The sequence below is a fragment of the Harmonia axyridis genome, chromosome 1 (genome assembly GCF_914767665.1).
Source record: "Harmonia axyridis chromosome 1, icHarAxyr1.1, whole genome shotgun sequence".
Taxonomy (NCBI): domain Eukaryota; kingdom Metazoa; phylum Arthropoda; class Insecta; order Coleoptera; family Coccinellidae; genus Harmonia; species Harmonia axyridis.
In genome coordinates, this window is record NC_059501.1 from 73,764,374 (window position 1) to 73,779,993 (window position 15,620).

General features: G+C 34.5%; 1 protein-coding gene across 1 annotated transcript in view; it reads left to right on the forward strand.

The window, feature by feature from the left end:
- The window catches only part of LOC123671256 (terminal nucleotidyltransferase 5C), a 96,247-nt gene extending 92,071 nt beyond the window's left edge, over positions 1–4,176 (forward strand). The window contains exon 2 of the mRNA XM_045605002.1: positions 557–4,176. Within this exon, the coding sequence (XP_045460958.1) occupies positions 557–1,897 (1,341 nt within the window). The 3' untranslated portion in view covers positions 1,898–4,176. The remainder of the gene's footprint in view (positions 1–556) is intronic.
- The last annotated feature ends 11,444 nt before the right edge of the window (positions 4,177–15,620 follow it).

The following is a 15,620-nucleotide window of genomic DNA, read 5'->3' on the forward strand; positions in this document are numbered from 1 at the left end:
CATAGTTTGAAATTTGCCATAGGTATTTTTATCTTTCGTTTTGTTTTTGAAACAGTTACTGTAGAACTCATATGGAACCATAATAGGTCGAGGATTCGGTATATGAAAACTGATTTGATCATCGACACATAAAGCTCTCAAAACAACTAATATTATAACATTGGTTAATTATTGCCATGATACGATCTGTTTTCGAAATATTTATTACCAATTATAAATGATTATTCCATAAAGTCCTCACACTCCGATGAACACATTATACTGTAAAAATATTTGACTGTTTATTTGATGTATTATCATTTGAGGGAAATCAACAACACGAATTGTGAAAACGGGTAAAATAGCTTTTGTTGAGCTCTATTGTAATCACCTTCATAGAGTACCAGCATCGCTTATTCTGAAACAGCGTCCCCTATTGAATTGCACGGGAGACTCAGGATGAAATTTACTTAAATTATAATTTGCTTAATTTTTTGTATTGAATATTTCACTTATTATATGAATTTCTTATCTAAGAAACATCTAACATGACACTTATATTCTTTTTCTTTTCCAGTGCGGATCCTTGGACGACATCGACGAGGAATCCCGTCTATCCATTGGCACTGAAGACCTTAGCCTAGACGAGCTCCAACTAGACGACTACTCCAGATCAGCTTCGACCGTCCAGACATCGAGCATCGCCAAGCAGTCAACACAATCCAGCTCAGCCAGCACCAAAAACATCGACAGCCAGCAACGGCTAGCAGTTCTCAGTTTCGAACAAGTATGTCGCCTCAACGACGTAATGGACGAACTCATCTACATCCACGGCAGAGGCAACTTCCCCACCCTGGAGATCAGGCTCAGAGACCTGGTGAACGTAGTCAGAGGAAAGCTAGAAGCCGACCCTTCCTGTGGAGGGGCTGGCATGAAAGTGCGCGATATACGCCTAAACGGAGGTGCAGCCTCCCACGTTCTTGCCACTGAATCTCAACCCTACAACGACCTCGACTTGATCTTCGCCGTGGAGCTCTCCACTCAGAAACACTTCGACAGAGTTAAATCCGCTGTCTTGGGATCCTTATACGAGATGCTACCAGATGGAGTCAGTAGAAAGAGGATATCCACGTGTAGCTTGAAGGAAGCATATGTCAGCAAGATGGTCAAAGTCAACAACAACAACAACGATGGCGACAGATGGTCCTTGATTACTCTTGGCAACGCCAGAGGACGAGGAGTCGAACTTAAATTCGTTGACAGTATGAGACGACAGTTTGAATTCTCCGTGGATTCCTTCCAGATCATCTTGGATTCCTTACTGTTGTTCTACGAGTGCAGCGAGTTACCCATTGGAGAGAATTTCTACCCTACAGTTGTAGGTGAGTCCGTCTACGGAGACTTCCAAGAAGCTTTGTACCACCTCCAGAAAAAACTGATAGCCACAAGACAACCTGAAGAGATAAGAGGTGGTGGTCTGTTGAAATACTGCAACCTATTGGTCCGTAACTACAAACCGGCCAGACCAGACGTTATCAAGAGGGTGCAGAGATACATGTGCTCCAGATTCTTCATCGATTTCCCCGACATAAATCAGCAGAAATCCAAGCTTGAGAATTACCTATGGAATCACTTCGTCGAGCCAGAAGAAGAAGCCTTGAAACACCAGTACCTGATGAGACTTCACGATGTTGTCGGTGAGTCTACGGTCTGCTTGATGGGTCATGAGAGACGCCAAACGCTCAGTCTGATCAAGAGCTTGGCCATGCAGATTCTGTTCCAGGATCAGCAGCGTCTGATAAGCCAGCAGCCTCCGCCTCTCGTGTATGCCAATGGCATTGTCTACGCGCCCATCATCTCTACCAGCTGCTTCTGCACGTGCAGCAACCCTTGGATGCAGAGCTGTTCCTCGTCGTGATGGGTATTAGTCTGTGCGAGTAATAGGACACCTGTCGAAGTGGATCGCTGTTGTAGTAGATTCACGTTAGATGACCTGGTGTTATCCGAAAACCACTCAATATAATTGTAGATCTTGTACCTCGTGCAGACGTCTGTGAGATAGATCTCCATTTAAGATTACAATATATCGCTATTTTAACCAATCTTAAATTAATGATCAGGCTTCTGGCGTCCTTGTTAATTTGTCGAGTGCATTCCGTTATTCTCGATCAGTTAAGAAAAATCTGAAGAAACCACAACGTGAGGCTGAAAAATCTTGAACTGTGACGCATCTTAGGTGTCTGGCTGTGAAAAATTAATATTGGGTTATGTACATTGACATGAGATTTGCGTTCCGAGCATTGTTACCCCCTCCCTATATGCAGCCTGAAGTAGATCGCGTAATAATTAACAACAAAGTACAAAAACAATGGTCGTAAGTTCATTTTCAAATATCATGTGTAATTATATAAACTATATATAGATATATTTGTATATATACCCACTGAGAAAAAAATAACTAAAAATAAAATTGTTGAAATAACAAAATTTTACAAGAAACAAAAAAAAATCAAAAAGAAAAACTAAGAATTACCTTTTTTTATTTGTGGAAGTTCATTGAAATATGTTTTGAGTTGCACTTCGTCTAGCTCCATATTTAGATGTTTTAAGAGCAAGACTTAGTCGTATTTTATTGGTAGTATTTTTAGTAAACGCAGAACTATTAGGGACTTCAGGCTGCATCGATCACTTAAAAAAAGGAAATCAACAAATGCATCGACGCAATTGAGTATTAATTTTCCTTTTGTTGAATTCAACAGATGTGTATATGTAGTTTCTGTCATTACAATAAGCAAGTGTAGGTCTATTTTTGAGCATTTTCATTTATACATTTTGATATTGTTACACTGAGCTCGAAATCATACGAAACCTTCATACAATTTGGTTTATTTTCTCGCCTATATTACTTTATTATTTCAACCCTTATGTAATTTTCCCTTCTGTCCAGGTTGAGTATTTTCAATTCGATATGGTTTCAGAATATTTCTTCGTTGAACTTTCCTTATTTTCCTATATCGTTAGAATCTAGGTAGGAAAGGTTTCTAAGTCAAAATGTATTTTCAAAGAATTAAGCAAATCTTCTAGAATACTAGAAAAGCTCTTGTATATAAAATGTAGTACTGATTTGCACCAAATCGATGTCTGATATATAGCTTGGTTTTTTTAGGTTGAGACCTTAGAGACCCTTCAAACCGAGTATTGTAATGTTAGGTAGATGATCAACATAATAATAAATTTATATAGGTGTAGCATTCAACAGAATACACAGATTATCTAATAATTATAGAATCTTAAATTTGAAGCTCAGTTTAACGTCAAAAAGTCCATCGTAAAAAAGAAGAACGTTCCAAGAAAGTTTTAACAAGCAATAAGTACAAACTTGAAGAAATAAGAATCATACAAAAATTGTAGGTAATCATATTTCATAAGTTGCTTCTAAAATTTATCTGAAAACGTTCTGAACAGAAAAACTCGTTGAATATAAAAAATTATAACAGAAAATATTTTAGTGCCATAAGATGTATTATTGTTGAACATCAAATCAAAAATAACTCATGTTTATAAAGTGAATGATTCCATATAACTTAATTTGTCTCGAACAAGTCTGAAGATATACGATTTGACGAGTTTTTAACAACTTATATAGTTGAGAAAAGGAGAGACTGGCTGTATATTTATATGACCTCAAATGTTTGCCTATTAGTACTTATATTGTCGCTGATACATTGACTGAAATGCATTACACATAAGAGAGTCGATTTGAACCATAATTTCGATTTAAATCGATTAAAAAACCTCTTGAAAAGGTTCCTGTGTTAAAGGAAAAAAAAAATTAAAAATCATCGAAATTTAAGACAGTAGATAATGTCATTTGAAAAAACGAAATATTGGTTCTGTCACCAACTCTATTATTCAAGAATTATGGCTCTCAGTGTAGTTTATGAAGTGTAGAATGACGCTGGGTCCCTTCGATTGGATTCTGCTGATTTAAATTATCTCATAAATAAAAATAAGATTAAGAAGTAAACAATAAAACATAACTTAATAAAATGTCTATTTTCATTGAAGATATATGTATGTTATTACTGATTGGACCTTATCTGTATATTTTTATTGTTCCAGGTCCAGTCATAAGATAAATAAATGTTTAAAAATACAATAAAAATTATAAAATGTTTAAAAACATACATTAAACTACATACGTGTTTCATTACTCCCTCAAACCATTGAAAATATAGAATAGATCGATAGCATTCCCGAAACTGAAAGATCATCAATTTTATAGTAGAAACAAGAAAGATGATGAAACATATATCAAGGAATTATATGAAACTGAATACACTACACATTTTATTGAAATTGAAAATATTCCAAAATTATTTGAGATTAGATGTGTTACGAAATATTATAGGTACTTCAAATTTTTATAGTTGAAATAAATAAAAAATTAATTTGAATAATGATGAGAGAGAATTATTTTCAAAAATTGCTTTCAAATAAATATTCAATTTCAGTGTAGTATTTCAGTAGACGACAGAAAACTGAAGACGATGTAGGAAATCACACTATAAACTTCTGTGTCATCTCAATAATTGAAAACCATATCATAATTATGTGGATAGATTTTCAAGAGACTTCAACCTATATCGCATAATTACTGAAACATCAAACCATTTGGTGTTCACTTGAAAAGTGAAAGTAAAATTACCTCTTGTTGATCGTTTAATTCAAATGATACTGTTAAATGTAATATATATATAGCGTGATTAATATTTAATATATAGATGTTTTCAATTTGTTGAAGTCGAAATTGAAGGGTAGTCTGTCATATGAAGTTTTATCGAATTTTCATCCCGTCGGGATAGAAAAATTCGACAATTTTTATGTTTTTTCTCATGAACTGATGAAAGCATCGAGACAAAATTTGGCAGAAATGATAGCCGTGTTGAAACAGTTATAACCAAATTTTTCAACCCTCAGCTGTAATTATGAAGGGTTCAATTCGCTCACTCCTTGCAGTATTTTCCTCAGAATTTTTCTATGGATAGAGATATTGGAATAAAGTTAGCACCAGTTCACTTCACATCTGATTTTATTTTAAATCTTCAATTCGTGCATTTTTCGAAAAAAGCGAATTATGCCCATATCACTGCCACGTTTTCTTCTTTCGATAAGTGATTTTGTTTATTTATTTTGAAATGAATACTTTACTTATTCGATGAGTTTTCTTTGATTTGTAACTTCTAAACTAGCTGGTGATTATTTTCAATAAAAAATTCAATCAAATCAAACATGGACATTGTGCAACTTTAGAATTGAGGTAGTTTTTTGTTCAGCTTTGATTCACTCAAAAACTATACCTCATGAGATAAGAACGAAAAATTGTAAAACATTGAAAATTTAATTAACTGTACACTAATACTAATATTACAATCCATCCAAAAATTATGAGGCAAATGCTGCAAGCGGTCAGAAATTTAAACCACTCATAAGTACAGTGCAGAGTTGAGAAAATTTCGTGATAAGTGTTATGAAAATTCCTGCAAAATATTGTCCCGATGCTATTATCAATGCTGATACAGACGGAATGAGGAAACGAATGAAAAACTAAAAGAATCAAGAGATAAAATCTTTTCTACCCTTTGAAAGGGTCTATCGTAACAGGGGATGAGAAATTGAAAAAAATTATATGAGAAACTATACTCGTTCTTAGCTAAGGAATCAGCTCACAGTAGAGACGTCTATTTATGAATCACCACCTGTATGTGTATGTACAAATGTGTTTGTTATCACCGTAAAATTCAATAAGTGATAGAATTATTGTTTCTACATACTACTCACTATTTATTGATTTTTGACTTCAGTTCAAAAGTCAAAAAAAGGTTTCAGATTCAAATCGGAATATAAATAATCTAGCAAACCATACTTATTGTTTATCAAAGTTCCCAATTACCAGTAGGTACCCATAATTCTTTCCCTCTGACACTATCTAGGATTCATCTGGAATTATTTATTCATTGCGTTAATGTTAATATATACAGAATCATATATTTTGAGCATTGCGTTCGTAAATGTATGGAGCTGAAATTATCAACAATTTGAATCTCTTAAATGGCTTCTAATATATTGAAGTTCCACCTTGATGGAAGATTAAAAAAATTATCTCCCACAGAAATCTGTCATGGCCAATTCAGTCAATTCACACAGTCCAAATTCAACTAATGAAGCAATTCGGCAATTATTTTTCAACAGGTAAAAATTCCGTATAAATTGTATCGAAACACATACACACACACTAGATAATTAGTAGTGATGATTAAAGCGACCAATTATCATGATGTCTAAATGCAACATATTGCGTAGAATTCTTTTATTCTGTAATTCAATTAAGTTGTAATTACTATCTCACATAATAGTTCCAACATCGACTTTGTGATTACGTAACAGACGATCTCTGGTGCACCAGTTTAAATAAATATGTAATTGCTCCCATATTCCATAATATTCTGCAATTCCAGTTGTTTATATATCTAATATTTATGTAATTAATAAAGTTGAATTGTAGAGCTTTGTCATTTTACAAAGATACAGGGCCGGCGTTAGGGGTGAAACATTGAAGCGACTGTTTCAGGCGCCTCTTTTCGATGGGCGGCAATTTAGCCCAGTTTGTGGCCCCCCTTTCATATTTCTGAAAAAATATAGTCATGATTCTTGAAAACAACATGAGGTTGATCCGCTTTGCTGCGTTTATCAACATTCTCTGCAATAAAAATCTCCAAACCGTCTTTACTAAGCCGCCTATTCAATAAATAACACATGGCAACCCAACCAATATAAGCAGCATTGACTATTACCCTAATTGAATGAGGAATGGAATGTATTTCACAAAGACGAAAAACACTTCGAATTACGTGGAAGTTGTTTACACATTCAACATATGGAAAATTCCTACGATTCTGTATTCGAAACTAGTTACTAATATATGCTAAATGTTTTCAGCGGAACACATGTTTTTAATCCCATTTAGTTTTCGAAGCTTTGCACGCCTTACCGCCCTTTGTATTTTGTGGTGTGATAGATAATCTTTCATCGATCATATGAGATCGATTGTGAATGTGAGAATCAGATGTATTACTTACGCATTGTTCATCGGCGTCGAAGAAATCCAGGAATTTATTGTAGTTAAAATGACCGAAAAAAACAGAAACCCAGTGGAAACGAATTTAGAAAGAAACGATTAGCAAAATCGCTAGAGAAATAAAAAATCGCGAATTATCATCGAGGCAGGTAATGTTTGTTTGTTGAGGGGGGTGTTTATTGATACTTTTTCAGCAGGGGCGACAAAAAATTCTTTGCTTCAGTCACCAAAAGTTATCGTGTCGGCCCTGCAAAGATAGTTACTCCAATCTATCTCAGTGTAGATGGAAATTCATTGTATTGAATAAATAATCAAGGAATAATAGATAACGTATAAATAAAATAAACGCAGTAATTACAAAAATTCAATACACAACAGAAACAATTCAGTGTATTAACTATTCATCATTCAGATATAAGAAAATTATATTTCCAATCGAAATTAAATGTTTATTTGTGGAAGTCAAGACGTCACAATAGCATTAAGATCCAAATCACCAAAAAAATTTGTTTTCTCACTCGAAAGAAGGAAAGCTTCCATATCCTCCTGGCCATTTGCGATAGCAATCGATAAAAAATTATTTTTAATTTGGAAAACTCCTTCACACTCAACGGACACAAGAAAATTCGTTCAAAGGAACCTTCATTTTTTACAAAATTGTTGATAAAAAAAATTTGTGTTTAACATTTACCAATCCATTTTTGTCAGAGTGAAATTTAAGGACTTCGCTTGAACCTTTCGCAATATTCAATAACTAGAAATGAAAATTACAACCTTGATTATGAGTTCTTGAAATTGTTGGTGCAAAGTGTCTCAAACCTCCCTATACATGGGAGGCTTGATACACTAAAAGGGAGGATTGTAACAATAAGAAATAAAAGGTACAAGCAATAATAAGAAATTAATATTTTATTATCATAACACTACCTAATTCCCACATAATGCGCAAGTCAACATTTTTATTCTACTACTGACACTTGCACAGGCTGAATAGCACTTCATTTTCTGATGAAGATGACGATTCAGCTTGCATTTACTGCAATTCATGATTTTCGGCGTTCATCAGAATATGAATTTGTTTCATTTTCGTTCTCAGGATCCAAGTCATCAAACACAATTTTTTTGTTTTTGCATTTCTGTTTAAAACTTTTCTCTTGAAATGAGATTTACTGTAACAAACCTCCCTAGAAGACATATTTACAAAATATAGGACGTGAACATATTATGATATACGATTGAAGATCTGTGCTACTGGCGTACTTATATGTTCTCAATGAAATGCGCATCAAGAATAAAGTAATGAATTTCGTTAGTTCTTGTTGATGAAGAGATAAAGCCTAACGTTTGTTAAGAAAATTATTACATAAAATATGTAGAAAACACATTTTAAGCTTAAAAACTCTTGTTCGTAACGCGATCGTTGTTGGATTTCAACTGACACTTTTTCCACACTCATAGAGGCACTGCAAGCGATTACGTCTTCTTTGAAGAACCGAGGCGGGAAATTTGAACGTGTATCAACCCTCCCCTGTTTCCCCTACTCACACTGAACAAAAAGAGTACGTAAATACAACGAAAAAGTACGTTGGACCAATTTATTCTTTCATCAAAATAAAGCCAGTGGACGCATCCATTGGGCAACGAATTATCGTACATTGGGAGTATGTACCGAATGTGCGTAAATATTACTACTATTATACATCACGACAACGTATGATAATTCATCGACCGAATGAATCAGTTTCGTTGTCTCAATGAAATTTGTTCATTGGATTAACGAACGTTGTACGTTGATTCAACGTACGAATTCGTTGGATGAATGTACGATATTTTTTATTGGAATATGCTAAAATTATTGTGGTTTGTTAATCATTAATAAATCCCATATTTTTAATAAATATATTACCTACTGAAGTAAGAGTTTATTCATATACAGCAAATGTTTGTTAACTACCGATTGAAAATTTGTTGACAATGAATTTATGTTATGTAAGTTCATATAAATTAATTATGTTATTACATAAATACCTTGTAAACAAGTATTTACTCTCTATTAATAAACTTCTTTCAATTCGGATCGGTTATTCTTTCATTTACGTGAGTCACGTCATCTGTTAGCAGGCGGTATGCTATGTTGAACAAATTCATTGGGCCAACGTATCAAGTTCATTGGAGGATGAATATCCTTCATTGAGTTGATGTATCCACTGTGTACATTCCTATGATGAACTGTTAATACAAATGCCGAGTTAGCACCAAAACCGTCAACGAACGCCTGTTCATTGGGACAACGAAACTGTACGTAACATGAATTTCAACTCAAACGAATTTGTTCGTTGGCATAATGAAAAGTACATTGTATCAACGTACGTAAGGTCGATGAACGGCATTCATTGATATTAGGAACAATATTTCTTTCAGTGAATAACGAAGATTTGACAGAAGTAATCCAGTTAATCTTAAGCAGGCAAGGTAAGAAATGGGACTATTACCTATTATAACACATATTTTCCGTTGAAATGCATTTCGAATGTTCAGAAAGCCTACGGGACATTTGCAAGGTGAATGGGTATCTCTCCTCCTGAAAAGAGTGAAAAGCGAACCTTTCTGATGGGAATATGATGAAGCAAAACAATTCATTCATTCATATCGAAGAATACCAGGCTGTAGTTATATCGAAAACCTTGAGGATCCTTTGAAAAGAAGAAGAATAATTTTAGAATTTCACCAATATCCAAGATAAAGCATCCGTGGCCATCACCTAAAAATTACTTTTTTTCGAATGGATATTACTTACAGTTAATTACTGAAAGTTCGTACAGAGTTACATGCAATCCTATCCTAGCAACAATGTAGAGGCCAACAACTCATTCATAACCTACTTATACAGACACTTTTACTGGACAAGGACACACACAGTGTTTGGATAGAAAGGTTTTACATTAAAAGTGAATTGATCGGTATCGACAATCGATCGAAAATTGGTTTATTTGAGAATGAGCAAAGAAAGCCACACTTATGCTGACATAATTGCAAGGCAAGAAGTTGGGTAACTTTAATAGTTTTGCGATCGCTATCGCCTAGGATACGGTTTGAATCGAGTAAATGTACGTCTCTTCGAATTAGAAGTGTTTCTGAAAGGATAATTAGCATGAAACGGTTATTTTTCGTGTTAGTCAAACCGAAGAGATAAGATTTTTGAAATGAGTAATCCTTTCAAATATGTATATACGAAGAATAATAACACCCTTGATACTACAGAGACATTAGAAAGGTTTTATGAGCAGTCGTTCCCCGAGCAGATAGCTTCATCATTCGTTACGATGTCTGCAATTATCGAAACGATTTTAGCTTAAACTGATGACGAAGCAGTGGTCAAATTAAATTCTGCCCTTCCTTCCATCCGTAAACACGATAATTCTCGAATAGGAGAACCTAGAAACTTATCTTTTCAGGGAAGGTTCAGATTAATTTTATTCACTGTTTGAAATATTGCATTTAGATGTGGAATAAAATTTCCAGTTCCATGCAAAATTTCATTGTAGTATGATAGACCAGAACCAGAGAATAGTTATTTATAAAACGAGTGAAGAAGGCATTGATATTCTTCCACGAGTTCAAAATTACAAAACGTTCCACGAAGTGGCGAGTTTTTGAATGATCGAGTGGTAGAATGAGCCCTCTGTAGGTTTCTGTAGGTATTTCACTGAATTTTATTTGAATTCAATGAAATATTTCGATAAATATTGTTTGATGATTTGTGCATTGAAAAATGTGAGTAAGAGACCAGCTTTTCGTACCACAAATTTGACAGATGATAGATAAATCTGTGGCAGAAGAGTTCCGACTGCCAACAACTTAAGATGTAGGTTACGGACGCATAGCGCTTCAACCCTTGCTACTACAACCCTCACCCCCAAATTTTGAATAGGGAAGATGGGGTGAGTGATACCTCATTTGAAAGGTATTTTTATACTGATTTCAGCACAGTAATTGTTTTTTCATTTTATGCATTAGTTCTCGAAATATTCTTAACTAAGTATTTGAAAATGAAGTGGTGTTTTCATGGCACTTGTAGTGTTTTGTGAAAAATCGACATTTTGAGCTTCAAAACAACCATGACTGTGGCTTCCTTCCTAACTAACTAACGCATGAATATTTCGAGAACTAATGCATAAAATGAAAAAACAATTACTGTGCTGAAATCAGTATAAAAATACCTTTAAATTGAGGTATCACTCACCCCATCTTCCCTATTCAAAAATTGGGGGTGGGGGTTGTAGCAGCAAGGGTTGAAGCGCTATGCGTCCGTAACCTACATCTTAAGTTGTCCCCCTCGAAACAGAAATCGACCTGTCCGAGCATTTCTATCGAAAAACTTTATTTCGTCTGTAATCTCGTCTGTTTCGTTTTCAAATGGCCACCCTGTATAACAATAAAATATTAGAAATGCGAATCTGATATATTCTAGCACGATTTTATTCTACAAGATGTGGTAGAATGGACAGATTAATCACAGACTTAAAAAAAATTCGAAAAGAATACCGCTAAATTTATCCACTATTTCAGCTACCTCAAAATCGACACTGTTGGAATTTTGACTGTGGAAATGGAATAAGAATTTCAAGTCTCATACAAAATTATTTCAAGCTAATAATCAGGAGCCACAGAATATGCATGAAGAATATTGGAAAAAATAATCAATATTTCCGTGACAACAGATTCAGACCTAGCCTGGTGCAATGTTTCCTAGGAGTAGCTAAATTCTAAAAAATTAAGTATAGTATATCCAAAGTCAATTGAACTAGTTCATAAAACCGCTTGGCCAGATGTCCCTTTGAAGTAGATAGTGCGATCCGACAAATACCGGGGTTTATTTGAAAGTATTGTTAGGCAATAAATTCATTGGCCTCAAAGGATTTCCTGAAAACTTGAACAATCCTTGTATAATTGAAATATTCTGGCTTCCTTCAAGTGGATATACTATACCTGGTATTCCAGTGATAATAGATTCGAGTGTAAATTCTACAATGAGCTCAAATTTGCTATTAGGTATACATTCTGAGAGCAATTTTTCATTCAGATGTAAAACTTAATGATGATCACGTCACCTGAATTATAGAAAATTCAAGCAGAATTTCGCCAAAAATTAGGTACCTGATATTTCCGTAGCAACAAATTCGACTAGGTTGAAATTTAATTTATAAGATTCAATAGTCATTCGAATGTTCATGTTCTCTTAAGAATTGAAGAAAGAACTGGACAAAGCTTTTAAAATCGAGGATATTGGAGATCGAAAAATAAATATAACCTTTGCTGTAGTATATACCTACCTATTTGTGTAGGATACACAGTTAATCAAATATTTGAAATTGGTGAGTGCCGCATAATGTGGAGTATCTAGGACCTACCGTTAAAAAATTTTTTACCTATTAATATTCATGTTCTTGAAGTTTTAGGAATAGTGATTGATTTGAAATTTTTTTACTGAAAAAGCCTGAAATTTTAAATTTACGTTATGAATGTTTGAAATTCAAATTTGAAAAGAAATTCGCCACCGTACAGTACTTTTCTCGGAAACTACGAAAGCTATTCGCATAAAATCTGGTATAAAAATCAAGTCGATTGATTTCCCTGCCTCTAATCAATTTCGAAAAATTTATAATTACATTAATTGACTAGGTACAATTAATTATGCAATATTGAGTGTTTAATGCTATGATTTAACTGAATACAGTATATTTTTCCTCAATGTTCTAGCTCCATTGTTTTCGTGGTTGTGAATTTTTCAATAATCCCCTCTGTAACATATGCTCTGTTACGCGCAGTGTCAGTAATCTCGATTACAGAGGTTCGATTCCGAAGTGGTGGAATACAGTTTTTTGATTTCACTTCTCATTGAAAAATATTTGGATTTAAAATATTCTCAGACATCAAAAAATATAATTGATCATTGCATAAAATGTAGTGTTTTTTGGAATACGAAAATACGGCAGAGCTAATTTGTTTGTATCAAATATCGAGTATAATACCTAGTTTATGATATGGTGTGAACAGCAAATAAATATTTTATTATCGTTTGGATTAGAAATGAAAAAAAATTTTGAAGAACTGAATGTTCGACAATACCAATCGAGCCAGAAGTGCTTTTCTCCGTTTAATTTTTGCAAACGGTAAAAATAGAAGGAAAATACTGACTCGTTCTTTCTAGGACTATATGTGATACAGATATGATTTATTATGATGTCATGGTTGTGATTAGTTGATTTAGATGAGAGATTTTGATGCTACAATCCTCTCAAAATGGAGACATTCAAGTAATCCCTATAAATATTTTGCCAAACTGAAATTTGTGCACTCTGTTCTCATTCGTTTCATCACATATTTTTTTCTGAACTACTTCAGGATGAGAGGGCATATTTCTCGTACGCAATAGTTTCCGCCAATCACAAGGAGGAATATCCTCTATACAAATTTCTGCATTGATCATTTCTGTTTACACATTTCTCGAATTGAGAAATTCTTAAACTTTTACATTCCCATTAATGTCGTTATTTTTGTTCATTGGGTCAGTATATACCACTCCTTCAAACCAATAAGTTCGACTTCAGCTTTGACAGCATCATTCATAACTGAATAATTACTTCGCACAATAATACCACAACTAGGACAGGGTCGTTTTAGGGCTTCATGAATATGTCTTCTATTAATAGAGAGACTTCAGCTCTCACAAAAAATGACGATTGTTAGTATGATTTCATGATATGTTGTGTGCATTATTCCTACTTTCGGTTGCTGCAAATGAATCATCTACTCCAGCTCTTAGTTCTGTTTTGGATATGGTCTTAGGGATGATACTCAATAAGTCCCGGACCTAGCGCAAATATGGCACTGCCAGAATCATACCAATTTTTTTTTCGTAAGTTCCAAGCTTCAAAAGATGCGTGTCGAAATTTCGGAACATGTTACGTCTGGATAGAGAAATTGGAGGTTAAATCCATATCCGTTTGAATGTAACACCCTTTTATACCTTTTTTTAGTTTGTTACATTTTTAAATTAATAAAAATGAGCTGTTTCCAAACATGTTTGGTACTTTTGGTCTAGCAGGCAGAATATGAAATAAATTATTTCTTATTTTTATACATTTCTATTAATCTAAAAATGTAACAAACTACAGGGTGTTACATTCAAACCAATTGCCGCTAGACAATAAGTATTTTTGATAATATTGTTAATTTACCTAATGAAGAATGTTACGCGTTACTTTATGAGCACACACAAAACTATTGCCTTTTCGTCCACCCTGTACCAATTGGAATCAACATGTGATACATTTTAGGAATCAGCTCAGCTAGAGTAATCGGAAAATTGAGACAAAATGGGGGTGTTTCATTAAAAAAAATGACTGTGACGTCATTACTCGAAAGTAATTCACCCTATTTATTAGATTATTATTTTAAAATACGGTAAATTAAAATCAAAAATCGACGTGTTTCAGGATTATTCCTTAAAGTGGTCTGTTTAGCTGAAAATGAATTTGTTCCATACTTTACGGACACAGTGTATAAACTTTTTTTCATGAAAATTGTTGTTCTATCCACGCCAAAGCTAAAGAACTGAAATCCGGACTTTGAACAAGTGCACAAAACTCCAAATTGCAACCTCAAAGTTACACAAACAATCTTCCTCATCCACAACCGTAACAAGTAACCACCCCCGCATGCATCCCCAGGGATCGATGCCGCAACAGGAGAGTACCCTGTGACCTTTTTCGGACACTCTTCTCCCTCGCTCTCTGTCCCTCCTCAACCCACGGTGCATAATGCAGAGCCTCGCAGTTATTGTTGAAAGTAGAGTAAGTAATATCGAACTGGATTCCCGCGAACTCGAATAGACAACTCATTGCCCGATGTGGAAACATGCCCCGAGGCATGCCGCGGTTGCAGCTCTAGAAGCACGCTGCCACTCTAGAGAAAAGGGCACACGTTCGCGACGCAAATCCTTGGCCCCGATGTGGCTCTTTGTCCAGCGCGGCTCGTCGGGATAGGCAGGTGGGGTATGGTATGATGACCCCGGAAAATAATGATAATAATACCCTTCATTTAATTAGTTAAACTTTGATAAAACGAAATATCGTCAAAGAAATATTAGGTGTAGTAAAAAGAAATCCATTACTTTTTCCAATAGATGGTTAAAGTTATCTGTAACTCGCCTTGTATAAGCCCGATAGGGTTGCACTGGATGGCGTTAAAAAGATTATATTTCGTACTATAAAAACTTTCGTGACAGTATTGTGATTAGTTGACTCAGTTAGGTGTGAGCGCGTGTCAAAGATGGACACTAGCAAAGAGAAAATGAGCTATATTTCACAGTTTTCATTCGATATAGGCAAAAATGCAAGCCTGGTGGCTAAAAATGTAAATAATACTTTTGGTCCTGATACTGTAACAGCCAATCATTTGGTAAGTTGGACAAAGTCAAAGATGCACCAAGTACTGAAGG